The sequence below is a fragment of the Homalodisca vitripennis genome, chromosome 2 (genome assembly GCF_021130785.1).
Source record: "Homalodisca vitripennis isolate AUS2020 chromosome 2, UT_GWSS_2.1, whole genome shotgun sequence".
Taxonomy (NCBI): domain Eukaryota; kingdom Metazoa; phylum Arthropoda; class Insecta; order Hemiptera; family Cicadellidae; genus Homalodisca; species Homalodisca vitripennis.
In genome coordinates, this window is record NC_060208.1 from 43,488,290 (window position 1) to 43,515,558 (window position 27,269).

The 27,269-nt window shown below is 31.9% G+C and overlaps 1 protein-coding gene across 3 annotated transcripts; it reads left to right on the forward strand.

The window, feature by feature from the left end:
- The first annotated feature begins 354 nt into the window (after positions 1 to 354).
- Positions 355 to 27,269, forward strand: LOC124353856 (ATP-dependent RNA helicase dbp2-like). 3 transcript variants are annotated; one of them, XM_046803883.1, is made up of 13 exons: positions 355 to 459; positions 563 to 618; positions 5,472 to 5,675; positions 6,897 to 7,022; positions 9,340 to 9,451; positions 11,077 to 11,284; positions 13,938 to 14,098; positions 16,333 to 16,505; positions 20,684 to 20,794; positions 21,084 to 21,145; positions 21,283 to 21,342; positions 24,987 to 25,211; positions 26,673 to 27,269. In XM_046803883.1, coding segments are annotated over exons 2-13 (1,737 nt in total). In that variant the 5' UTR covers positions 355 to 459; positions 563 to 616; the 3' UTR covers positions 26,966 to 27,269. The 3 variants fall into 3 exon arrangements, with proteins under 3 accessions (XP_046659839.1, XP_046659840.1, XP_046659841.1); XM_046803884.1 differs by lacking the exon at positions 355 to 459 and having other exon boundaries at positions 472 to 618; XM_046803885.1 differs by lacking the exons at positions 355 to 459; positions 563 to 618 and adding an exon at positions 729 to 862.

The following is a 27,269-nucleotide window of genomic DNA, read 5'->3' on the forward strand; positions in this document are numbered from 1 at the left end:
ACTTTGTACACCGGGAGTCTACGAAATCTCTTGTAGGTATGGCTAAGTAAGTCTATATCAGGGAGTCAATATCCACCCAAGTGTATATACACGCTTAACGTCAAGCCACGATAAAATAGCCCATTGCAGAACATGTTTTTAAGGCATAAAATGCCTCTATTATTATCCAAGGGACAAGAGAAACTTTACAAGAATACAAGAGAAACTCTGATTGTCATTGAATTCGTGAAAACAGACGAAATACACACATTGTATTTTATATATAGTAATCAGTGCTGCCATTTAGGAAACCTATTATTTTAATGGGAAATTTACTTCATAAAGGCTGGCTCCAGTTCTGTTCTTTGATTTTTTTATAGTGCAATTTAATGCACCTGCACCGGATGCAAGTAAGCTTTCTGCTAGATCTGTTTTATTTCAATCAGGATTTTGTTAGATTTAATTTTCAGAGCTGAAGTAGTAAGTAATTTTGAATTTTTCATAACTTAATTTATTAATATAACGAAGCATTTGAACTGTGCAATAAAATAAACTATATCATTTAAGTTCTTTATATTTTCAGCCGGCCGGCACTGACACATCCAACTTATCTGTCCGACTAGGAACAAGAAGATAAATGTAAGTTATATATTTTACTGTGTATTTAACAACTGTGTATTAATTACTGTCGAGGATTTTGTTGTTTTATAGTCCTTTATTTTAATAGGCAATAATTATTTAAAAATCACTTGAAGTTATTATGTTTCAATCATAATCTAATGTTGAGTTTAACATTTTTAATTGTTTTGATTTGTTCATAAACTGGTATAACTTATAATTGAATAAGCGAATTTATAGCCAATAATGTATGCTGTAATAATAGGTTAGAGAAGTTTTGTTATCATTTCGTAGTTTAAATAGTAGTTGGTTTTAAGCAGTTTACTGATCTATACAGTTTACTGAATTAGGCTACCATTAGAATAATGCATAAAATTAAAAATTTGTGTTTGGAATTTTGCATATTTGTACTTATTTTTACTCCATCAAGGCCATAATATTCATATAAGACTTAAATTGGCCTGTTTTCCTACAAACTTGATAAGAAGCAGAAGTTCATCTTTAAAATATGAATTAAATGTGTCACTTCACTATCAGTTGCACTTCACTATCAGTTGTGATACAGTTCCAGAGAATTTGTTATCAGTTACATATTTCCCAAATTCATTCATGGAAATTAATAATTTAAAACATAAATAGCTGAAAATCCATTTTTATTTTATGGGAGTGACTGACAGTTTTGAGTTACCAGCAAACAGTGCATACTGCAATAATTTTATCATTTTTATTTAATTGTCCGAATGCCAATCAGTACATGACAGCAACTTGGGTTCACCAATGTAGCCTTCTTGTGTTGTCTGTTTGGAAAGATCAATTTCATGAAGTTATTGAGTTGTCTTCACTGGGAAGGCCACATTCCACTATCAATCAATAAACGTTGATCAAGTGGATACTATGATCTAAGAGAACAGACACTGCATTTGTTTAATGATTAAAGCTTTAATGATTGAATCCGCAGGGATACTTGAATGATCAATAATATCAAATCATTAATTAGAACGGTTTAAATCAGACATTTTACAAGTAATTGTAAGTACTATGCTGCTCAAACTTAGTATAAAGTTGTATTATTTTATATAATCTAAAATGCATATATTTCTTTGACATATAAAAATATAGCTTCACTGTAATACGATCTTAAAAGTCTATAACGCAATTCAGTTCAACATTAGTTAAATTAATTGAAACAAAGTTAAATCGTGTGTATAGTATTTAAGTAATGGCCACTAGAGACGGGAAATACTGTTGTTTGTCAATTACCTATTACAAAATAATGTGTTTGAGGTAATACGTTCCAGTAACCTGTTACCATGGTATCATTTTAGTATACAACAATTTAACTAACTCACTAAAATGCCACATATACTGATAAATTTATAAACATGTTAATTCAAATTTGACTATACAACAAAATTATTGGGTAGTCCCAGGAAGTCCTTATCTACTATTTATTATTAGACTATACACATGTTTGTATTATAAATATAAAAAGTTAAAGATAACCTTAACAAGCGCTCACGTGATTTGAGCTCGAATTGGGACATACTATCTTGAGGAGTGTTTTTCTTATTTCGCCAGAAGTGCGGAGTGGTGCCGCCGAAGCCTGCATTGATGGCCAGGGGCATTTCTGGTAATGTCTTCGGTGCTACCCCACACATCTGGTGAAATAAGAAAACCGTCCCTTGATATAATACCCAAATTCAAGCTCAGATCATGTGAACGCTTGTAAGGGTTATGTTTAACTTTGGTAGTACTAGTAACATATTTACCAAAACCTAGTCTAAACCTACTTATATCGCATGATAACATTGCATAGTATATTTCCATTCCTAGCCTCATTGCTTGGATGAAATGGCCTCAGCTGTTACTGGTTACTGTGTAACCTAAACCCAACAAATCTTTGAGAACATTTCAAACCATTCAGCCTAGCTGTTACTGAAACAACAGTATACCGGTAGTAGGTTATCAATGAATTATCTGTTACTCACACTAATACTGCAGATCTGTAATGGCAGCAAGTGCAATGGTTATGCACATGTTTTATTTGTGTGAGACACAAATCAAAATAGTGAAAAGTAAGTAAATGTTATTCTGCTTTGTTTGTTATATTTACACTTTATTTTTATACTGTAATTTGAAATAACTATATCATAATTTGGTTTAAGTAGTTTTAGCGAGGATTCTTTACTCATAAATGTCGATGATTCGATATTGTTGATCATTCGAGTGTTGGATGCTTATTATACTGCAGCCCATCTAAATCTTAAACAAGTATTAAAATGTAAAATTGTATAAATTCCCATAACTTTTCAATTTTGGGTAAGTTATTATGGCCAAGGAATTATTCTTAGTACTAAGTAGCTGACAGTACCACTTGTCACTCGTCATATTATATATTTTCATTTCATTTTATTTCAGTCTAAACATTCACAAAATAAGTGACTTGTATTTCCACTTTAATGCATTTGTGCACTAGCAACACAAAATAAAATCTTGAAAACCATTACCCAAGAAATTGTAATAACAGTTTAAAAACGTGTTAACAAACAAAAAAGACAAATGAAATAAATATAATATTTGCGTCCTATAATGGTGCTAACATTATAACAGAATGATTGTTTCTGTTATAATTAAGCAGTAATCATTATAACAGAAATGACAGCTATGAAATTTTGGATCGCTGCTTCAGGTTGGGAATTTCTTATTTTTTAATGTGATGGAAGCTAACCTCACAAAATAAACTTCAGTGCTCCATTAATAAAATGAAAGGAATCCCGTTGAGTTCAACGTCTTGAAGTATCTTGCCATTTAATCTAGTTGGAATGAAATGAAAGTATATTTATGTAATTACAAAATCAGAGTTCCAGCTTCTGATATTTGTACACTTCTTGATACATACTGTTGATGTACAGGTTACCTTACAACCCCTTGCCTCATGATTGAGATGCTAATTTCTTATTTTCTTCCATAAAATTGTGATGGCTTCATAGGCTGTCTTAATCCACTGTGTGGCATATACTTTACCGTCTCAAGAGGCACACACTCTTGGTTAGTCTTTTCCAGACAACTCTAGCCATAAAGGTGAAATGTTCTTCAAGAATGATATCCTGAAGTTGCTGTGAAGCTGAGTATTTTTACCCTGTTTTCAGTGTTAGTGGCTACTAACTTCAGTGTTCTTTAGTTAATAGATTTATTGTTGTTGCATTATTTTGTTGTTATACAAGGAATTTTTGAAAAATAAGTTGCAGAGTAATCTGATCTGGAGCACAATCTGAGTGATGGCGCTTGCCCTACAGTCACCTTCCTCTAAGGTGGCATCTGACCGTGTCTCCTTAAGTAAATCATCGGTGTCTTCTCGGGCTTTGGGTCTGATTATGGGATGTAGTCACCTATAAAGCATCTTCACAGAGTCAGGAAGATCTGCTCTGTAGAATGTGTGACGAGCAGGAGGAAACTATTGAAGACCTGCTCTTTGACTGTCCTACAGTAGCAAGGGAGCGCTACCATCTATGGTAGGAGGACCTAAATCGGTTTTTTTCAGCGGTTTGCAGAATAGTTGAAACCGTAAACTGGTTGGCCTCATGGTACACTTCCGGAGTGTGCAAAAGGCCCTTAAGTGCTTTGCAGTGCACCTTAGAAGAAGAAGAGGAAGAAGGTGCTGTGTAGCTATTTTCAGTGTGCATCTGGGAGTCCATAGTGAAGGTCTGTATGCCATTTGAAGTGCTTAAAACAAGTGTTCAAAATGGCTAAATAATTAAATTTCTTTTAATAAACTAAAGCCAACCGGTGGATATTCGTCATGAACTGTATTGTCTGTATGGAGAAGACATTATGAGCTATACTGCAGTTAAAAATGGAGTCAATTTTTACGTGAGGAATAAACTAACGCTCACGATGAAAAGTGAAGTGGCCTGTGGTTTCTAATGACCTTGTCGAGTAACAAATAATAAGGTTAGGGAAAATCAAAGGTTTAATGCAAGGTTTTTAAATTAATTTCCCATGGATATCAAGAACTATAGTATATAAAAAATTGTGACTGAGAACCTTGGATATCTCAAATTTTGTGCCTTTTGGATACCTAAACTCCTGACTTATGAATAAAGGGAATGAGACCAGCTCTTAAGTTTCTTATTTCGTACCATGAAGAAGATTGATTCCTTCACCACATAGTCACTGGTGATGAAACACGGATTTTGTATGTCAATATCAGATAAAAAAGATAATCAATGGAGTGATTCCACACCTCATCACTGTGAAAACTACCATGGTCGTTTATGTGAATAGGAGACATAATTTTATTCAATAGGTATTGAAAACCTTTTACCTAGATACGATAAGTGCATAAGTGCTAGTGGTAACTATGTTAAAAAATAGTTTAAAAGCTGTTCTTTCAAAGGTATATCATAAAAATACCTGTAAAGGTTATGTATATTTTTTATTTATAAGTGACACATCGGTTTTTGCTGTGCCCAGTGGTGGGTTCAACTGGAAGGTATAAACCAGCCAGAAGTGATACCTGCTGGGTAAATCAAAGAAACTTACTTTGGAAGCAATCCTTGTACATAGTTAAAAAAAATTTACTATTGTTATTTATTTAAGAAATTGTTATCTTTTTTTATACAACAGTTCTTGCTATTGATCACAGTTTTATTAATCTTTGTTGGTTCAGATGTATTTATTATTTTTTTCATTTTATAGTTAGGCCTATTATGTGCAATTGTTATTGTAATCGTATTAAAATAAAAAGTACTTTTATAATCTTGTAAAATATACCAGCTTATTTGAAATTTAGGTTTGAAAACTGATTTATGTGTTGATTATATTCGTTAACAACATGTTTTTATTGGTATCCAATTAATAGTTTTACATTGCAGGTATCGTGATAGAGGAATGAACCGTCCACGTGGAAGAGGCATGTCTGGAGGATTTAGGGATGATCGGAGAGGAGGACCCAGATTAGGGAGAGGGGGTGGCTTCAAAAGCAAACAGCCGGGGTCCCAGTTACGCCCCCAAAGGTGGGACAATCTTCCTCCATTCCGGAAAGACTTCTACACTCCACACAACAATGTGTCAAGCAGGTATAAAAATAAATAGATATAGTTTTAGAACCTCTTTCTAATGTACTGTATTGAAGGAAGCAAATAATAAAGAAGTAACATGTAAATGATTGTGAAAAGAGATATTTTTCTGTAATACTACTGCTACTGGCTACGAGTTCTCTATTTCTTGAAACTAAAAAAAAAATTATTGTATGTAAATTTAGTTATTCATTATGACTACTTTTCATATCTTAACTCTCCCTAAATACAATGCACTGAATATACACATTGAATAATCAACTAAAAAGGTTTATTTTACAAAAGGTATACAGGGTGAGACAGATAGCCCTAACTCCGTCTCTTAAATAAAGGCATATTTCATTTCATTTCATTACCCGTCCACAATGTATAGCAGCTGAACCGAGAAATCTACCTTCTTTATTTTAACAAAAGAACCCCATATTTAGACTCCAAAGAATTCCTAGGGGTAATTTTTTAAAGATTTTTCAAATGTACAGGTAGGTTGAGCCGTACCTCATTTTAAAGGTATCTTATTCACTAATAATTTTAATAACAAAGTTTTAATTTATTTCACTCCTTATACACATGGTGGTCCAGAATGTCAAAGTTTCACAATATTTTTACTATCACCGCATTAAAACTTTTGCAAATCCCAAGTTTTTATCCAAGCTTACCAAACAGTACCAAGATAGTAGGAAGTTCCAGTAATCGGGGTTTTACTTTAAAAAGATTTAATCGGAACTCTATTTATAATGTGGAATCAATCTAAAAGAATATTTATTTAGGTGAAAATATTTTTTTGGTACAAAATTCTAACAAGTTTTCCCATAAGAAAACTACAGTTTTATCACAAATAATATATATATATTTTTTTTATTTATTTATAATTAGTATACAGAAATGTTGCTTAAATCGATGGTTTATTTATCTAATCACTATTGATGTTTTATTTAAATGTCGGAGTTAATATATTATATATTACTTGTCAATACTACATGTTCAACACTTTGAGTTCTGATCGATGCAGTAAGTAATGTGTGAGCCACATTAAACTATACTATTAACGTGGGTAGTAAATGTGTTAACACTTCTACGTTTTACTTTTTGATCAGATATAAGTTTTACAAATAAAAGTTGTTTACCTTTGTTTGAACAGAATGAGAATAATTAGCTGTAAAGTAGTTCGGTAAATATCTACATCAATGATTGTTAGTTTTTTATACAGAATTTATATTTCAGGTCTCAACATGACGTGATGAACTTTCGCTCAAGATATGAGATGACAATCCGAGGAAACAATGTGCCACATCCCGTTGAAGACTTTGAAGAAGCAAACTTTCCTCCTTATGTAATGGATAATATCAGGTAAGCAAGTATTCACCTTTTAGTCTGAGCTTATGCAGTAGGCCAAGGTGATAGGTTATCCAATTACAGTATTGGAATTCAGTTGATACTTGTCTTCCTATTGCTTGTAGCATCTTGTAACAAAGTAAAGAAATTCTTAATTTTGTCATCAGACATTGTGTACATAAATATTATTGAATATGTAATACTAATCATTACATTACTTAATTTAACCCTTTTAACCCCAGCCATTTTTCCATGGACTTGCCATAAAGCCCATGGCGATAAGGGACCGTAGTGCAGAATTGAGGGAAAATACATCTAGTTTTCTTATTTTTGAAGATAATTTTGAGGTTTTTGTTTTAAACTGTTCACAAATAAGAGTACTTTTAGATGTAATAGGTTAAAAAGTACTTTTACGGAATGGTTTTTTTTAGCGTGTATGTACATAAAAAATTGTTTATTTTTTATAGTTTGGACATACATAAAGGGTAGAAAAAAAATTGTAGCCCCTGAAAAATGAAACAGTTTTGTTGTACACATATTTCTTACTACACACACAAAATTTGAAGAACTTTCCTTGATAAATGCAGGAGATATATCCAATTCATTGTATTGCTGCATAAGCACTTCTTCATATATTTCCACATACACTTCAGTAAAAGTATACAGATATGTATACTTGTTTTTGCACTTTTGAAATAATAACAATTGTAATATAACACAAACTAATTGTAACAATTGTAATTGTTTGTAACACTAAAACTTGTTTATTTTTCAAAAATGTAAAAGAAATAATATAATATTTACAATATATACATTTTATACAAACAACTCAGTTCATTGTCTTCAAAAATAGCACCTTCACCACTAATAATATTGTTTATCAAAGTGTTTTTAACTCACTGGTGACTTTTCTCTACGATGTTTACTCCTGTTTTTACTGTGATTTATACAATAAATCACACGAAAAACAACTGCTTTCAATCACGCAAACTAATTGAGGTTATATAACTCACCATACAACAACAAATGCAACTGAAGTCGTCTGACGGCTGACATCGACAAATAAACTACGCTCAACGACGACGAAATACAATGCCAATTGGAAGGTTTATTGTTTTTGCATGTAGCCTGTTTCTTCACTGACCACTATACCGAAACTGATGGCATTTGGACATATTATTAGCCAGCTACATTAAATTCTCGAGACGTCCGATATATATCGGACGTTGGGCATGTTAGCTAGACCACCTCTGTCTGATATATCGGACGCTGGGGCTAAAAGGGTTAAAGTACAGGTAGATTACTGTAACATAAAATTAAGTAGGATTAGGTAAGCATTACCTGAAAACTCATTAGGAAAGGATGTTTCAAATACCAAAGTTTTTTTATCTTTTAAGCTTTATTTTTATCCTGTCATTTTCAATGTTGATAGGAAACATTTTTGTTTAAGCTTTGTTCCCATATGTATTGTTGTTTTTCAAAAAGAGAAAATACGGTGTTTGTATGTTAATATCATATTAAATAGATCATGTATAAAGTGATTATGGTAATGTATTATGACATTATACAGTTTTATTTACTTTGAATATGTTTTAACATTATGTATTTATTTGTGACATCGCATCGCTTCACTTTGATATTAACGCAGAACTTCACGCTGGTATTAACCTGTGGTTGCAATCCCATGTGGTGGATCTCTTCAAAGGTGGAATCGATAAACTTCTTCCACACTATAACTTGTGTGCCTCAATTTGAACAAGGATCAAGTAGAAATAAAGCAAGTATGTAGTATTAAATTGTATGTAATGAAAGATTTTTCATAATTTTGTTAATTTTATTATTTTAAAATGTCTGTGTGTGGACAGCACTCATAAAAGAAAAGCAATTTTTTAAAGTAAAATAAAATGTTTTAATTTTATACTATAATATTGCCTTGTACATAGACAAGAATTATTAATCTTGGGTTGTTTTAGCAGTATGAAATTTTTGCAGTTCAAAGTGACCTTAATTTTTTTAATATGTTTGGGCTTAAGGGTATTACCTCCATTCATCCAGATCAGAAATACCAGATATGTTTAGTAGTCAGATAAGAGCAACCCAACAAAGTATATTTGGACAAAAAAAGTAAATACAACCTAAAGTGTTATTATTTTGTTGCAAAATAACTCTGTGTGTGTGTGTGTGTGTGTGTGTGTGTGTGTGTGTGTGTGTGTGTGTGTGTGTTTATTATATATGTATGTTATATAATAAACTAATATAATAGTATGAAAACTTAAATAATTTCTTTTAGATTATGTATAAACTAACATGTTGGATTTCTTTGTTTGAGCAGGAGGCAAGGATTCTTGACGCCAACTCCAATACAGTCTCAAGGCTGGCCAATAGCTCTCAGTGGCAATGATATGGTCGGCATTGCCAAAACTGGCTCAGGAAAAACACTTGCGGTAGGTATTCAGTTATTTGCTGAAAGGAGGTTAGGAATAATCGTGGAATCTATTACAGTATTTCCATGCAGTTCATTGTAGTAATTTTAAACAATTAAAATAAGTAATAGGTATAAAAAAAACTTTGATTATCACAAGGAAGGAGAAATGCGGAAAACTTTAATCAAGTTTAATCTTATTTTTGTGTTATTTCTTGTTATTGTAATAAATTTTATATCTAATACTTATATTTTAAATTGCAAATAGTTATCATTTCACATTTATTAAATAGTGAATTACTTTTATAGCTAGATAATAGTTGAATGAATTGTCTCAAAAAGTTATACCATAATTAATATTGAAGTAGACACTAGCAAAGAACAGTAAGAAGCATGTAGTTGTGCCCTCAACTTTGGGCAGTGAGGGTGGTCTTGAAGCAAGGTGCGGGGGAGAACTATGTGGGTTTCTGTACACATAAACTAGACACTACCACCACCTATCTTCCCGATTGTAAACAGTCCGATGTTTTTATGCATGACTACAACTTTGGTCTGTTGCAGGCACAGTTACATGGCTCTAAATGTATTCTTCTTTTAATGCTTCACCTCAAAACCTATTCGTTCTACCTACTCAACCTCCTACCGTATGAATTTCAACAATTCTGGTTGTATTTGTACATGAATAGAATTATTAAAACAGAAAGTTGTTTGTTGTAGATGGAGCTTATATTGGTTATTGTTAACTTAATTACATTAAAAACATAAAACCAATATTTAATACTTTTATTTTTTGTGAGGCCTTTCGATAGCAAGGCCATACTTTTGTGATGTGTCTGAATAAGATAGCCTTGATATCGAAAGGCCTCACAAAAAATAAAAGTATTAAATATTGGTTTTATGTTTTTAATGTAATTAAGAAAGTTGTTTGTTTTAATCCAGTGTCATGGAATGCACTGAGCATGTCAAAATGTGGAGCATAATGCATTGTAAATACTGAAGAACATTGAAAAATGTCAAGTAGTTTAACACCTTTCCAAAAAGATAAAATGTGGTTCATTTGAATTGTTGTTTAAGGTTTTAATTTATAATTTTCAAGTTAAGGTATTTTCCAAACGTAAGGAAGATTTTCTGATTTTTAAACATGTAATTAATCCAGAATTAACAATATGATCATTGAATGTTTGTTGTAATTGAAATGAAATTTCATAAAATTAGATTGTGTTTGTTACATAATAAAGTCCCTCTAAACTAAGTATTATTAATTGGTTTCATGTTTTCATAAGTATTTAAATTTAACCCATTATTTACAATTAATGTAATGCGTAAATAGCTTAATGCAGAAGAATAGTATACAAGTGCAAGTTAAAGAGAAAATTTTATTGTTTTACTGTTTCTCACCTTAAATGTAGGTAGTTAAATTATGATGAATAATAATAAAAATATTTAACTATACCATGCCAGTAACTTTTAGTATGTGAATTTATTCATCATACAATTAGTTAAGGTTGAACACAAAGTAGTTACTATAGTTCTAATCAGAAAAAGTAAATTTATAGTACAATTCACATTATTAGTGATGTTTTATTCAGTTCATGTTGTGGTATTCCAAAGTACAAGAGAATTGTGATTTAACAATGGATGTTACAGTACATTCTGCCAGCTATTGTCCACATCAACAACCAGCCCCCTGTGAACTATGGGGACGGTCCAGTGGTGCTGATACTGGTGCCAACCCGAGAGCTTGCACAGCAGATACAGCAGGTTGCCGCTGATTTTGGCTCCTCGACGCGTGTCCGCAACACCTGTATTTATGGTGGAGCACCCAAGGGACCTCAGGCACGCGACCTTGAGCAGGGTAAGGTTTCCGAACTTTTAAATAATTGATCATATGCTTTTTGTAGAAAGAACACGCCAATAGAGGGGAGTTTGTCTCATTCCAAAGCTGTGCTTATATTCCTGTTGGCACAGACAATACAGTGGTGTTAATTCTTACAATTAGAATGTAACTTATCCACATATACAGGGTGTACATAAAGTCCTGCACTGGTATTATATTTTCTAAACGATAACAGATAAATAAACAAGATTTGGTACATCAACACTACACCTAAAAATCTACTTTTTGAAGGAACTATCAGTTTTTTGTAATATCATGGGGACGTCCCGCAAGGAGTCAGAAGGAAATCTTAAATAGGAGCATAGGTCAATATGCACATCATTTTAAAGGGCTTATCTAGCAGAGTTTAATGCCGCAAACCGCACTCAAAAAGATTGATCCAGTACAAAATGGCGGCTGTTCAAAGGTTTTTCTTGGTTACATTTTATTAGTAGCCATAATCCCAGTAAAGTAAAACTGCAACCTAACGAATACTGCAGATAAATACTACATTATGATTGTCAGTTGTACAGAAGTGAATTATAACGTAGGTTATCCTCAAGGGTTTCAAATTTGGTCCTAATATATTGGTAACAGTGTTTAAATAGGCTCTTACGTCAATGCCGTAGTGTAGGGGTGCTCCGTCCTGTTGAAACCAGATATTCTGGTAATGTTCTCCAAACATGTTTCGAAGTGCTGGTGTAATTTCGTTTTCTAGCAAACGTTGGTATGATATTGCATTTAAATTTCCTTCAATAAAGAAAGGACCTACCAACTGGGTACCTATCACACCAAGCCAGACATTCACCTTTAGTGGATACTGCGTATGTGCCTCCCGCATCCAGTGAGGATTTTCGCTACTCCAGTAACGGCAATTGTGCCTGTTTACGCTTCCATTCAGCATAAATGAACACTCGTCTGAAAACACAATACTGTTTGCATCAATTTCGTTGCGATCTATTTTGGCCATCATAGTTTCACAAAATTCTATACGTCGATCGAAACCATCTTCGTTGAGTTCGTGCACCAAATGCACTTTATAAGGCTTAAAATTAGACCCTTTCAGAATCTTTTTAACAGACGTAACAGAGATGTCATGAGTTTGTGTTGCTGAGCGTAGGGACTCTTGCGGATTCTCAATAAATGAGTGCAATACATCTAAAGAGTTGCCTTCAGTTGTCGCAGTAGCGGGCCTTCCTGTCCTATGACGATCGGAAACACTTCCTGTTTCCATAAAGCGTTGAACAGTTCTCCCTACAGTTGTTCTAGAAATTGGCTGCCTCTCGTGAAAGTAGTCATGAAATAAATGGCATGCTTCCTCGTGTGATCGTCTGTTGTTTCCCCAACCAACCATCATAAGAAGTGTTATACGTTCACGTTCGCCAAACGACATAGTGTAGTTGAAGAACTACAAGCAATACAACAAACTCTTTTGTACTAAAGTGCACTGATAGAAAGGTTGGACAGCACTACTAAAACAAGAAAACTAGAATAGCCTACTATGAATAGACTGGCTAATTGGAAAGTCCAAACTGCGACCTAAAGATAAGAGCTTTCTAATTGTTACTGTTATCAGGTTTTCCCCTAATTGTTACTGTTATCAATATATTAGGACCAAATTTGTACCCCTTGAGGATAACCTACGTCATAATTCACTTCTGTACAACTGACAATCATAATGTAGTATTTATCTGCAGTATTCGTTTGGTTGCAGTTTTGCTTTAACGGGGTTATGCCTACTAATGAAATGTAACCAAGTAAAACCTTTGAACAGTCGCCATTTTGTACTGGATCAATCTTTTTGAGTGCGGTTTGCGGCATTAAACTCTGCTAGATAAGCCCTTTAAAATGGTGTGCATATTGACCTATGCTCCTATTTAAGATTTCCTTCTGACTCCTTGCGGGACGTCCCCATGATATTACAGAAAACTGATAGTTCCTTCAAAAAGTAGATTTTTAGGTGTACTATTGATGTACCAAATCTTTTTGATTTATCTGTTATCGTTTAGAAAATATTACACCAGTGCAGGACTTTATGTACACCCTGTATATATATATATATATATATATATATATATATATATATATACAGGTACATACATTGAACAAATATACACAACGGCATGAATATTTGCAGTGCTAATAGTAGTATCATCCAAGCAAGTTTTTCAGAGTTCAGTTCTGTACTGCTGATACTTGTGTAGTTCATTGGGTTCATTTGCAGGTTAGATGCCTTGTAAAACAATATTTGTATGTATCAATGTAATTATTTTTTACATATATATGTATGTATCTGTGTAATTCTTTCTTACATAGATATGTACGTTACTATGTAATTATATTTTAACAATGGAATCATATAAGTTGTACATGTCAACCCAACACATTGTTATTGCCAATGCTGACCCCAGGTGCTGAACTTCAAATTATGTTTTATTAACACATATGTGTGTTTAAAACAAACCAATTAATATTTCATTTTTATTATTAAAATTTTGTTTAGTATTTTGAGTAAAATAATTATATGAAATAAAGCTCTTTTAAAAATATGATGTGTGACAAAAGTTCTATTTATGAAAAAGTTTATTACTTCAGAGGGTTAAGTGATGTGATAATGGGTTTGTGGTTATAGGGGTGGAGATTGTGATAGCAACACCAGGCCGGCTGATAGACTTCCTGGAGCGTGGCCAAACAAACTTGCGACGTTGCACCTACCTGGTACTGGATGAGGCCGACAGAATGTTAGATATGGGCTTCGAGCCACAGATACGCAAAATCATCGAGCAGATCAGGGTACTTATATTAGTAACATGATTAACCCTTTCTGGACGAAACACGGACATTGCCCGATGTGCTATAATAATCTCTTTATTGCATTCTTTTAACAATTTTTACATCGTATCGCAATCGTCAATAGTATAAGTCAATTTGCTGTAGTCCTTAGGATACAAATTACAGGCACTGCATGGCTGGCATACTACAACTCATTTCACTGATGTACGGTGGATTCTACTGGTTCTGAATTGTGCTGATACCTCTCGGGAATAGTTTGAACTATTTCAAACAATATTGCAACCGGTTTTTCACAGTACATCTACTGGTTTGTTAACAAAAGTTCCAGCTAAGTGAATTTCCTGCTGATGTAAACAAACTAGTCGAGCCAATGTGAATCGGGTTCTTTGAACTTTTATGATTGTTCTTGTTGTAATACAAGTTTGTTTTAGTTTTTAATCTATTGTAAATATGGGGGTAAAGTGCAATTAAATAAAGTAATCAGTTTTAGGCCTCATTTTCAAGTGAAAGTATGTAAATTGTATGTATTACTTTAAATTGAATTGCTAGGTTATAGTGTTGAAACAATGCGTGAATTCGTTTAGTACTATTTATTTTTCTGATGGCTGCAAACAAGTGGATTACCAATTAATGACATTAGTGACATAATATATGAGGATTTAACATTCAGTGATGAAGAGACCGATTTGCCTCCACCTGATAGCTTAGATAGCTCTAACAATAGGGATTTGTATAAATTTTATTTTTTACACTCTATTAAACTAGTAATAATATTACAAAACAAAAGAAATAAGTAATGTACACAAATTAAATAAAACAAATATGTTGCGCAAACAGCTTTAAAATATACATTAAACTTGGGATTTTGTTTAAAAACAACAAAAAGTATTTGTTTTAAGTATTAAATTATAAAGTAAAAATATAATGATATAACAAAAATCATTGTTTTATACCTTGTTTTACTTTACATTTAAAGCCTAATTAAAAAGTAATAATGCAAAACCATATTTTTTCAAAATAAAAAGTGTTAATTAAAAAAAATACAACACTGTACTTTAACTGAATATTTAAATAAACCATTTAGAGAAATTAGCATGTTTTAATCAGTCCTGAAAGGAATAATAGTGATTGCTGTAATACCATCTGTTGTTATTTTGATGGTACATGTTGTGGAGCTCTCTTTAGTAAAATACTATATCATGACCTTTTGTATCCTTCAATCCACATTAAACCAATTGCTCATGTGTTGGAACATAAAGTTGGTTACTTAAAGGCGAAATTCAAAGAAAAGTTACCAAAGAAAAAGTACCTGTATAACTATTCAAAGGTTAAGGTAGGAGTACACCAAACCATGTGTTGTGTGATAGGCTTCACTATGGTTGCATGTACAATTTCAAGCCGATAGCTCTTTTTATTCTCAACATCTCTTACGGTCAAATAGAAAGACAGACATACAGAAGAGAAATTTGTTCATAGAACTTATTCTTATATAATAATGTAGAAAGAAAGTTTTGTGCAAAATTTAAAGTTTGCAGATATTTTTATTGAGACATATTGCCACATGATACATTCCTATTCTGTTAATTGAGTTACGTTGGTTTCATAGCAGTGTTAAAATAATAAATGTTCAGGTGAGGTAAGGAGGAGTGCGCAACGCAAGAGAGCGCTAAAACAGCTCTTGTCATCAACTTTTAACATTGACTTTCAGTCTATTATCTTTTTGCTTTTTACTACATAAATAATCTATATGTGATATGTCACATGTAAAATATCATAAGCTTGTACCTAGCTTGTTTCCACCATTTATTTATTCTGCAATCTTTTCGTTGCAATTGTGGTTATCCATAAGACCAATGTAAAAATATTTACTAACAAGTTGCACTTTGATATAATTTTGTACAATACAAATAAAATTAATTTTTCCTTACTTATGTGCCATTGTTGTAACATTCACCCAAGAATTCTGAGGATTGATTGCTTAGAATAATGGATGGCATTGTATTGATGAAAAGACAATTCCTATTAAGTGAGGTGGATTATCTGCCACACCACACAAGAAAAGCATTGTGTAATTTATCTCTTTAAATGTTTTAAAGCTTATTGCTTTATTACTGTCTGATTAGTTAGCAGAAAGTTGACTACTCAAGGTAGGTTACTCTAACTTAACGCTAATATGTATCACTGAAATACGCACTTTACTCTTTAAGAGAGGTTGATGAAATGCTTGCGTGCAGCCTGACAGGCAAGTACTGATGTGGTCGGCGACGTGGCCCAAGGAAGTGCGAGCACTGGCGGAGGACTTCCTGATTGACTACATCCAGCTGAACATTGGCTCCCTGACGCTAGCAGCCAACCATAATATCCTGCAGATCGTCGAAGTCTGTCAGGAACACGAGAAGGAATACAAGTAAGCAACACTGATGTTCCTGTATAATTTCTTGTCACAATTTCATTGTCTGACTTGTATGGTGAAGAAATATTCTGTTTATTAACATTAAGCAAAAGTTATTATCTCTTCCTGCAGTGAAGAAAAAATCTGACAATAAGCCTCACATATCTTCTGTTGTTCTGTTTTTGGTTTCTGAATTTCCTTAGTTATAGCTGTCATGGAAAGTAATACTGCTTTAATGATTTTTTTGAATTAATAGTCAGAAGCCAGTTTCAATGCTTGTTTAGTAATTCAATACTTGTTTAATAAGTAAAGAATGTTGGATCTACCCCTGGGTCAAACCTTCCACCATGCTGAAATCAATATGGGAAAAATATATATTTCACAATGAATTATATACAATGATTGATAACCTAAACTTATGGTTGCAATAACTTTAATAACAATAATTGTCACATATAATACTTAGATAATTATAGGAAGATGCTGAAGAATTTTAATAGTAAATTGTTTAACATGAAAGTGAAGACTGAATTCTTTATGAGATTTCGCTCTTTTTTTACTGATTTATTCTTCTTTGACTAATAAATCAACCAATATAACAGGCTATTAAAGAACTTGGCGAAACGTAATGAAAGTCTTAACTAATCCAACAAAGTAACTTGTTAAATTACATTAAAATACAAAACCAATATTTAATACATATTATTGTGAGGCCTTTCGATATCCAAGATACCTTCATCAGACACATCACAAAATAAATACAAAAAGTAAATTTGATTATTAATAATAGTTAACATATGTGATTTAATAATAATTTGTCTTGGGTGGCGTAGTGTGTAAATATAATTAAATTATTACTGGTATGATACTATATAAATTTTGAATGTTATTTTTGTAATTTTCGTTTTAGTAATATTGAATTTTGAATTGGTCCATCTTCTTGATTTAATAGATCTTCTGTGTTTGTTTGATTTATGTAATATGACTCCCATGCATTTAAATATTTTGGAGTGTTAACATGTTTTAATAGTTTTAAGTTTTTCTGTGATATAGTATGTCCGGTATTGATGCAGTGGTGTGCGACGGCAGATTTTTCTTTTCTGTTGAATTTAATGTGGGAGCAATGTTCTTTATATCGTGTATGAATTTTTCTTCTTGTTTGTCCAATGTATTTTTTGTTGCAGTCATCATATTTAATTTGGTATATACCTGATTTATTAATAATTTCTTCTTCATCTTTTGGATTTTTTAATTTATTCTTCAATTGACTTGTTGTTTTATATGTGATGTTTTTATTTGTATGTTTTTTGAATGATTTTTGTACATCTTTAGATATATTTGTCCATGTAGTGCTTATCCAATTTGTGTTTGTGTCTTTAATAGGTAAAAGTGTTGTCTTTGACTTTTTGTCATGTTTCTTTTTTGCTTTTTTTAAATATATGTTCGACTAAATCTGTTTTATATCCATTAAAAACGGCAACATCTTTTATATACTGAAGTTCTTTTTTGAATTTTTCTTGTGATAAAGGAGTGTTTAATAATCTATATATCAATGAATGGAAGACTGCTCGTTTTTGTGTTGGTGGATGGTTTGAGTCATTTGTTATAAAACGATCAGTGTGTGTTGGTTTACGATATATATCGAATTCTAATCGCTTTGAAATTGTGTTTTTTATTACTAAAATATCTAAAAATGGAAGTGATCTAATAAATTTTTTAACTAAGCTTTGACTTGAAAATACATTTTTATTATTTTAAAGAATCAAATTAAACCTGATTAAATAATAAAAATGTATTCCCAAATCAAAGCTTAGTTAAAAATTTATTAGATATTCCATTAGTAGATATAGATATTTTAGTAATAAAAAACACAATTTCAAAGCGATTAGAATTCGATATATATCGTAAACCAACACACACTGATCGTTTTATAACAAATGACTCAAACCATCCACCAACACAAAAACGAGCAGTCTTCCATTCATTGATATATAGATTATTAAACACTCCTTTATCACAAGAAAAATTCAAAAAAGAACTTCAGTATATAAAAGATGTTGCCGTTTTTAATGGATATAAAACAGATTTAGTCGAACATATATTTAAAAAAGCAAAAAAGAAACATGACAAAAAGTCAAAGACAACACTTTTACCTATTAAAGACACAAACACAAATTGGATAAGCACTACATGGACAAATATATCTAAAGATGTACAAAAATCATTCAAAAAACATACAAATAAAAACATCACATATAAAACAACAAGTCAATTGAAGAATAAATTAAAAAATCCAAAAGATGAAGAAGAAATTATTAATAAATCAGGTATATACCAAATTAAATATGATGACTGCAACAAAAAATACATTGGACAAACAAGAAGAAAAATTCATACACAATATAAAGAACATTGCTCCCACATTAAATTCAACAGAAAAGAAAAATCTGCCGTCGCACACCACTGCATCAATACCGGACATACTATATCACAGAAAAACTTAAAACTATTAAAACATGTTAACACTCCAAAATATTTAAATGCATGGGAGTCATATTACATAAATCAAACAAACACAGAAGATCTATTAAATCAAGAAGATGGACCAATTCAAAATTCAATATTACTAAAACGAAAATTACAAAAATAACATTCAAAATTTATATAGTATCATACCAGTAATAATTTAATTATATTTACACACTACGCCACCCAAGACAAATTATTATTAAATCACAATATGTTAACTATTATTAATAATCAAATTTACTTTTTGTATTTATTTTGTGATGTGTCTGATGAAGGTATCTTGGATATCGAAAGGCCTCACAATAATATGTATTAAATATTGGTTTTGTATTTTAATGTAATTTAACAGTGACCAATATAAGCTCCATCTACAGCATTTCATCACATGTGTTACTGTACTATGCCACATGGTAAAACGTCATATGATTATACTCTGTTTGCTTACTAATTTGTTTATGTTGCAATTTTCTCGTTGTCATTACATAAGACCAATGTTAAAATGTTAAGGTTCTATCTTGACTTCTTGACCCAAAAATTGAAAGAATACTTCTTTGAACCTAGATAGATGAGCATATTCAGTGTGTTTCAGATCACCCATCTGAAATGTCCAGAGGTCATTATCAAATTGAAGGCTGTAGAAAACTAAATAACTTTGTTCATGTGGTCAAATTGATATTATTTATTAACATAGTAAATACACCTTTTTAAATATTTTATTTTATTTTCTTGTCTTTTAATTTCATAACTTGTAGAGACAATGTAAACTTCCACTTGGTACTGATAAATACAGTTTATTTACTATATTTTAGTAATGATTAGAGATAGAGAAAAACTTTAAATTTGAAAGTTTTAAGTTTTGTACGGCCTTTAATTTTGATGTGGCAGAAGTCCCCTTTACCAATTAAAATGTTTGGATTATGGGCATTCCTGTATGTTTAAAAGAAGTTATTTTTTATTAGTGGTAGAAAAATTTTGAAAAATACAGCTGTGCATAATATAATTTGAAAGACTGTGTCATGAAGTATCGGTAAAGATAATTTTAAAGTGGAGTTATATCATAGAAGTGGCAATAAAAAACAAAAACACACTGTTTATAGACACTTTAGACCTCTATTTTGAGAAACATAGAGATATTTAACTTTTTTATTCGCCAAAATATTTAGTATGCAATGTTAATATAATGTACAAAATTATATGTGTTTGCATGTGAAAGGTTTGAGTTTGGGAGCATGGGACACGTATTTTGACACATTTAAAATTATTTTAAACTAATGCAGTCGATTTAGTGGGGAATCTGTTTAAACTAAATCCCTGCAGTTAGCCGTTTGCTGTCTAGATGTTTGAGACGGGTGATCTGAAACACTGTGCTTCAAGTCACAGGCTTCAAGTCTCTAGGACCTTTCTATAGAGTTATTACACAGACAGATTATGAAATGATTTTTAGAAGGCGCTGTAGGTCCTTAATAACAAAATGTGTTATAAATATTGTATTGTTATTATATGATAAAATTTAAAAAATGATAATGTTGTTATATTTACTTTTCATATTATTATTGGAGGAGGGGGGGGGGGTGACGTCTACTTTTGTTCCTGGTGTCAACAACTCTAGGACCAGTACTGTTTATAAAATTATTTGAAATCTCATAATAATTCTGAATTTCCAGGCTGAGGAGACTGTTGCAAGAAATTGGATCAGAAAAGGAAAATAAAACAATTATATTTGTGGAGACAAAGCGTAAAGTTGATGAAATTACCCGTTGTATTAGGAGAGATGGGTAAGTATAACTGACCTATTCAGTTTTTCTTAGAGAATCAAGCAGTACAATGGAAATTGCAGAATTATCATGTCTTATGAGAACACTGTTGTTTTTATATACAAAGTCTAGATAATGATTGGAGAAAAAGGTTTTGTAAGAATCCAAATTATTTATCATTATTATGTGATCGACTTCTACGCTGTACATTACATAACAAGCAAGGGACCCTTTAGATCAATTGATGATTTCTTTGTTTTTAATGTAGCAAAATATAAAAAGCAATGTTTGAAAGTATTTTTAATCTCAGGTGGCCAGCTCTGAGCATACATGGGGACAAAAACCAAGTGGAACGAGATCACGTTCTCCAAGGTAAGGTTTAATGGTAGAAACAAAATATGACTATCTAAAATTGATGGGTACCAACAAACACAAGACAAACAACAAAATTCAACAAAATTTGGTCTTTGGAATAAATGTTTTTATTTAGTGTTCAAATTTGATTTCAGAGTTCCGCAGTGGAAGATCACCAATTTTAGTAGCAACTGATGTGGCTGCCAGGGGTCTAGGTGAGATTAATACTAACAACTTGTAATGTAGCTTAAAGTGGCTCAGTTTTGACAAACATTAACTTAACTAATGTCTTCTAATCCGAATGAACTTAGCGTTTATCTCAGAGTGGTTCAGTGTTGACTGTTGCGAAAACCCCCACCACAGATTGATTCTGTGACGAATACAGAGTTTTTACATTTGTATCAACCTTACTATGTGCTTGTGCATGTTATTAAAATTAGCTATGCTGTTATTTGTAGTTAAAAGTTTTGAGTTTTTTGGTGGAAGAACACAGACTATGTAGTTTATACATGAATGATGTGAATGCTAGTCAAATGATCCTCAATAACAGCTGACGTTTCGACACCGCTGTAGTGTTACAATGTTCAGTATCACGTCTTTATAGCACTCTTTACTATATTACAATGTGCGTTTCATCACCGTATTAATAAGCCTCACATGTTCTTGTAATATTTTATAAACATAGGTAATCTTATAAGTTGATTCATTTGTAAAATGCTTCAGCACAACAATACTCCTTTAACCATTTTTTATTGGTGCTGTTCTGGAATACATTTGTGTGTATTTTTATCAGTTGATTTATCAGTTAAGAACAAATTTGTTTTGATTAGTACAAATCAGTATCAGATTTTGTGCTTTGTTTTGAGTGTGTTATATGTAAATCATCATTTATTTGTTTAAACAATTTGTGTGCATATTATGTATATTGCCCACCTGGGAAAGACAAATTAAATTCAGCAATGTATAAGAATATTGAAAATAAACTGCATGTAATGAATTATTGGGAGATCCTTTTGACGTGTGTATTCAATCTCTGCTTACACAAACTTTATTTTCCAAGTGTATGGAAGTTCACTAATGTCACACCATTATTTAAGAAAAGTAAAAGTTCACACATTTGTAATTATAGGCCTGTGGCAGTTTCAAGTACACCAGCTAAGTTTTGTGATTATTTACTTTATAAAGAAATTCTCCTTCGTTAAATCAAGAATATTGATAAATCATAATGGTTTTATAGCAGGTCGCTGTACAGTCTCTAATTTGACGAACTTTTGTGAATATATACATCCAAATTTTGAAAGAGGAACTCAGACTGATGTAATTTACGGTGGTTTTTCAAAACCATGTGATAAAGTTGACATAACTTATTGTTAAGAAAATTATACATGTCCGGATTATCATATGATTTTGTGCAATTTTCTCCACATATTTTTGTATTTTAGGTGTTTCTTATTATATTTCATCCTCTTTTAGAGGTTTGACAGTTTCGTCCTTGAAAGATATTTACTAACTTACATAAAAGCCCTGATCTTAGTAATTTAGATGCATTTATAAAAATTTTGAAAATTAAAACTAAATAAAAAATGTAAAGTTGTAAAACATTAAATTTTATTTTTTGTACACGTTTCTTTCAGGATACCACATTATATTGATGGTGTTAACCCTTTGCGATCGGTCGTCGACTATAGGTCGACCGCGGCAGTTTCGCTGAACGCTCGCATGTCGACAATAGGTCGACCGGATAATGTCACTGCTTGTTTGGCCATTTCTAACCTATTGCTGTTCGGTATTTGTGTTATTCAGTACTTTTGACTTCTATTTTGGTTACATGAATGCTACCTCGTTCTTTATTCACGATATAGGAGGCATTGGAAGTGAAAATAGAAGACCAATACTGACGTCTCCACTTGCGCCGTGTTTACAAATATGGCTGGTCCAAGTACAAGTTTTACTGACGATGACGAAATATTAGATAAATTAGATGATTGTGATAGTATTTTCAGTGAAATTAGTATCCAAAATGAAAAACAGATTATTGAAAAAGACCGTGATAGTGATTGTAAGTTGAATCATAGTGAAAATTCTTCTGAAACATTGTGGTAAATGACGGTAACCTAGACGCCGGTAACCTAGACGACGAAAGTGATGTGTTTGGATTGGAAACTTTAGGTAATGATGAGAAAGAATTTTATCAATTCGTGGATAATGTGATAGAAGTAGGACAAGGAGATGCAAATAATAGAGGTAGGCCTAAGACTAAGAGGAAGAGCTAGACATGTTACCCAAAGTAGGCCTAAGGCTGGAACAAGGCAAAATTATAATATATATAATGTATTATATATAATATAATATTATAATATAATATAATGAATAACATGTATCTGATGAGATCCTAGTGCCTTTTCACCTGTATTCTGTAATTTTGATTTATTACATATGTATAAAAAAAATAAAAATTATGTTTTTATATTTTTTTACTTCTTTTTTATATTTTTTAAATGTTACTTAAAGTTATAAAAAAATACTATAAAATAATGTAAATATTCTCTTTAGGTTATTTACATTGATATATAAAGAGAAAAAAGTTGCTGAAAAAGGGATTTAAAAATTGCATTTGTGTATTCTCAAAGAACTGTAAACTAACAGAAATTAAATACGACCTGAGGACAGTCGAAGCAATTTTTATTGAGACCTCAAAGGGTTAATGCATATAAATATTGTTTCAATTCTTGTATGACCAAAAAAACTTGTGCAATAAATAATTTCAAATAAATGTACAAATTCTAAAAATGACTTAGTAAGATATATTGATAGTAAGAAATTGTACTACAAGCAACAAGTTTTCTGAAAGTCTTTATTTGATTGTATCAAGTATCGAAATATATGTTAAGATACTTTTTTATTAGGTTTTCAGTGAAATATTCTGTCTATGATGCAATAACCGGCAGCTACACAGTAGGTGAGTTGGCCCCGTCCTGCGAGCGCTTATGGTTAAGGCAGTCCAGAACTAATTATGCTTTGAATTCACCGATAAATGCTATGACTATAATTCTGCTCTTTCACTAATGGGTATTGATATTTTTTCTTAATGATATGGTAAGTTTAAAAAAGATGTTAAAGCTTCTTTAGTCAGTCAACACCTTGGATATTGTGGATTTTGTGTCCGAGTTAAACATCGTAGAATTTTATTAAATGTTGTTTAAGTCTTTTGTAATATTTTTCATTTTAATTTGGAAATATTCTATTGTGAACAATTAAATTGTAAAGAAATAAATAGCTACAAAATGATAAATTCTTTCTATGATCTATGATTTTAACTGTACGATGACAAATTAATATCTTTTAGAATAATTTTTTTGTTTTACAAAAGCTATCAAACAATTTATAACAATTCAGACGATTGAATGAAATAAAGTGTTTTCACCCAGAAACATAATGTATACAGTGATAAAACGGGTGATAGGAAATAATTATAGCTTGTGTTTATTACAAATTGTTAAAAAATGATTTATTACATTTAGATAGTGACCGAGAGTTTGTTTTGTTTTGCCTAAAATAAATCTCTTTCACCCTCAGAAGCTTAGAACTGACATTATATTCATAATCTGTTTAATTAAGTAAATAGTGATTCAACAAGCTTTAAAATTTTATGAAAAAAATATACATAATTTGGTAATTTTTTCAGCAAACCTTGCAGTTTGTTACTTTTAATGAATCACCCAAAAAGATCAGATCTAGGGCAAAAAAGATCAATGGGCAAACAAACGTCATATAAGGCAACTTTAAAATCCATTATACAATTTTTTATTTAAATTATAATCTAACTATATTAATCTCGTTTTTACTTTGATCTGTTCAGACGTTGAAGATGTGAAATTTGTGATCAACTTTGACTACCCATCATCATCAGAGGACTACATACACCGCATCGGGCGGACTGGCCGCTCGGAACAGACCGGCACTGCGTATGCATTCTTCACCCCACACAATGCCAAACACGCCACTGAGCTAGTCAATGTTCTCACGGAGGCTAACCAGAGTATCAACCCCAAACTGGCAGAGATGGCCACCATGGCTAAGTACGGTGAGTGTCAGATCACAATAACTTTTTAACAACTGCAAAATGAATATATTTAACTCCCTAGCCCCTCTTGGCCAAAATTCCACCTCTTTAATAAAGGTATTCTTCTTTTACTGTATTTCAGTGAATATTTATTTACATGAATAAAACAAGTTTTTATTTCACTAGGAAAAAAATACAACATTTTTAATAAAACCTGTAGAAAATGTTATTCTGAACAAAACTGTGTAAATAAAGTACACAGAAAGTGAATAGATGCATGAATAAATTAAATTTTATTCATAATAGTACAACACGTCTTTTACATTTTACTGACAATAACTTTGTTAATTACCCATTAAACAAATTAAATTCATACTAAGAAACGGTAAATTTAAATTCTTCAAAAAAAAATTATTAAATTATTGGAGTAGTAACGCCATACTTATTTACAAGTGAAGAATATGTCGATATGGTGTTTATTTATGGTGTATGTGAAGGCAGTGCTATGGCCTTTGTTGAAGAATACAAACAAAATTACCCTTACCGCAAAATTCCAAATGCTAGAATAATTAGTGCTTTCTTATGTTACGGGAAACAGGATCACTTCCTAGCACAAAGTTCCAGTATGATCGCTCTTGCCAACATGATGTTATTGGAGAGGAAAACATTGTTGAGGCTGCTGTTTAATATAATCCAGGTATTAGTACAAGATGTATTTATAAACGGTTCAGGGTTACGCAAAGTAAAGTATGGAGAACACTCAATAATAACAGGTTCCATCCCTATCATAAACGAAAAATACAAAATTTACATCTAGGAGACAATGCCCATCACTTGGAGTATTGCATTTGGTTAAACACTCATTGTAAACTTTTTAAGTATATTTTATTTACCAATGAGTCACAGTTCACTTGTGATGGTATCAAAAATTTATGAAACCAACATTCATGGGCAGAAGTGAGCCTTCATGCACAAATTGAATGTAACTTTCAACAGCGTTTTAGCATTAACGTATGATGTAGTATTATTCATGATCAGCTGATTAGACCGTTTATTTTTCGGAGCCCTTAGCAGATCAAACATACAGTTTCTACAAGAAGAATTACTGACATTGCTTTAAGATGTTCCTCTTGCAACGCAACACCAGCTGAAATCTGGGTGAAATCTTTCACTAGCGGAACTCGCTAACAAAGCATTTCCGGAACCATGTTTATATAAACTTTTTTATTATATTTACATGTAGAATGAGCAACTCCCACAGTTTCTGCATATCTTTGTGAATACACAGGTGTGAGAAGCCTACTTCTGTCAAAAAGATAAATAAGATGAGCTTTATAACAGTCTTTAAATTTATTGTAAAATTTAAGTAATATACTTAACTAATAACACTCGTATTAGTATTAATGATTATTTACTTGACTTCAATCAACTATTTCAGTTCCTCTTATGTTTTAAAAGATAGTTATTTGTACATTTTTACAGGCCTTCCAAAGAGTTTTGGTGCTGGAGGAGGGGCACGAATCAACCGTCGTGGAAGAGGAGGGGAGAGCAGGGGCAGGGGAGGTGAAAATAGGGGTGGCTCAAGGGGAAGAGGAGTGGACCGAGGACGACCAGGCAATCGCTGGGACGTTCCCAGCAGTCGAGGTGGTGGTGGTGGCAGCAGCTACAATGGTTTCAACAACGGAACATCACGTGGTTTCCAACAGGGGAATTTTAACTTCAACCAGCCTCCACCCCCTCCTCCCTCCCATCCATATCCTGGGGCGGGATACTAAACCGTCCACAACAATGCCTAAATTGACTTTCACCAAAGATAAAGAAAATCATCTGGGATTTTCTTTACATTCAAATTTTGTTCTATTTAATTTGACAGATGATCTTTAGTCTGTGATAATTTTAAAAGTGAGATGAAATTGTTTTTGTTGAATAGAAACAACAAAGCAGATATAAAATTGAGTTCCTTTTTTTTACTTTCAGCTTAGCTTTATTTTATATATTAAGTGTGAACAAAATATTTTGTTGTTGCCTTCCTTTTCAGGCTGTGTTTTGTAGTTTATTCAAATATAAATTGTTATGGTA

Excerpts from the sequence above, each read along its gene's own strand:
- LOC124353856 (XM_046803883.1), top strand. Across the intron at positions 7,023-9,339 it reads TATGTAATGGATAATATCAG|GAGGCAAGGATTCTTGACGC; the intron begins GTAAGCAAGTAT and ends TTGTTTGAGCAG. Across the intron at positions 21,146-21,282 it reads ACGAGATCACGTTCTCCAAG|AGTTCCGCAGTGGAAGATCA; the intron begins GTAAGGTTTAAT and ends ATTTGATTTCAG.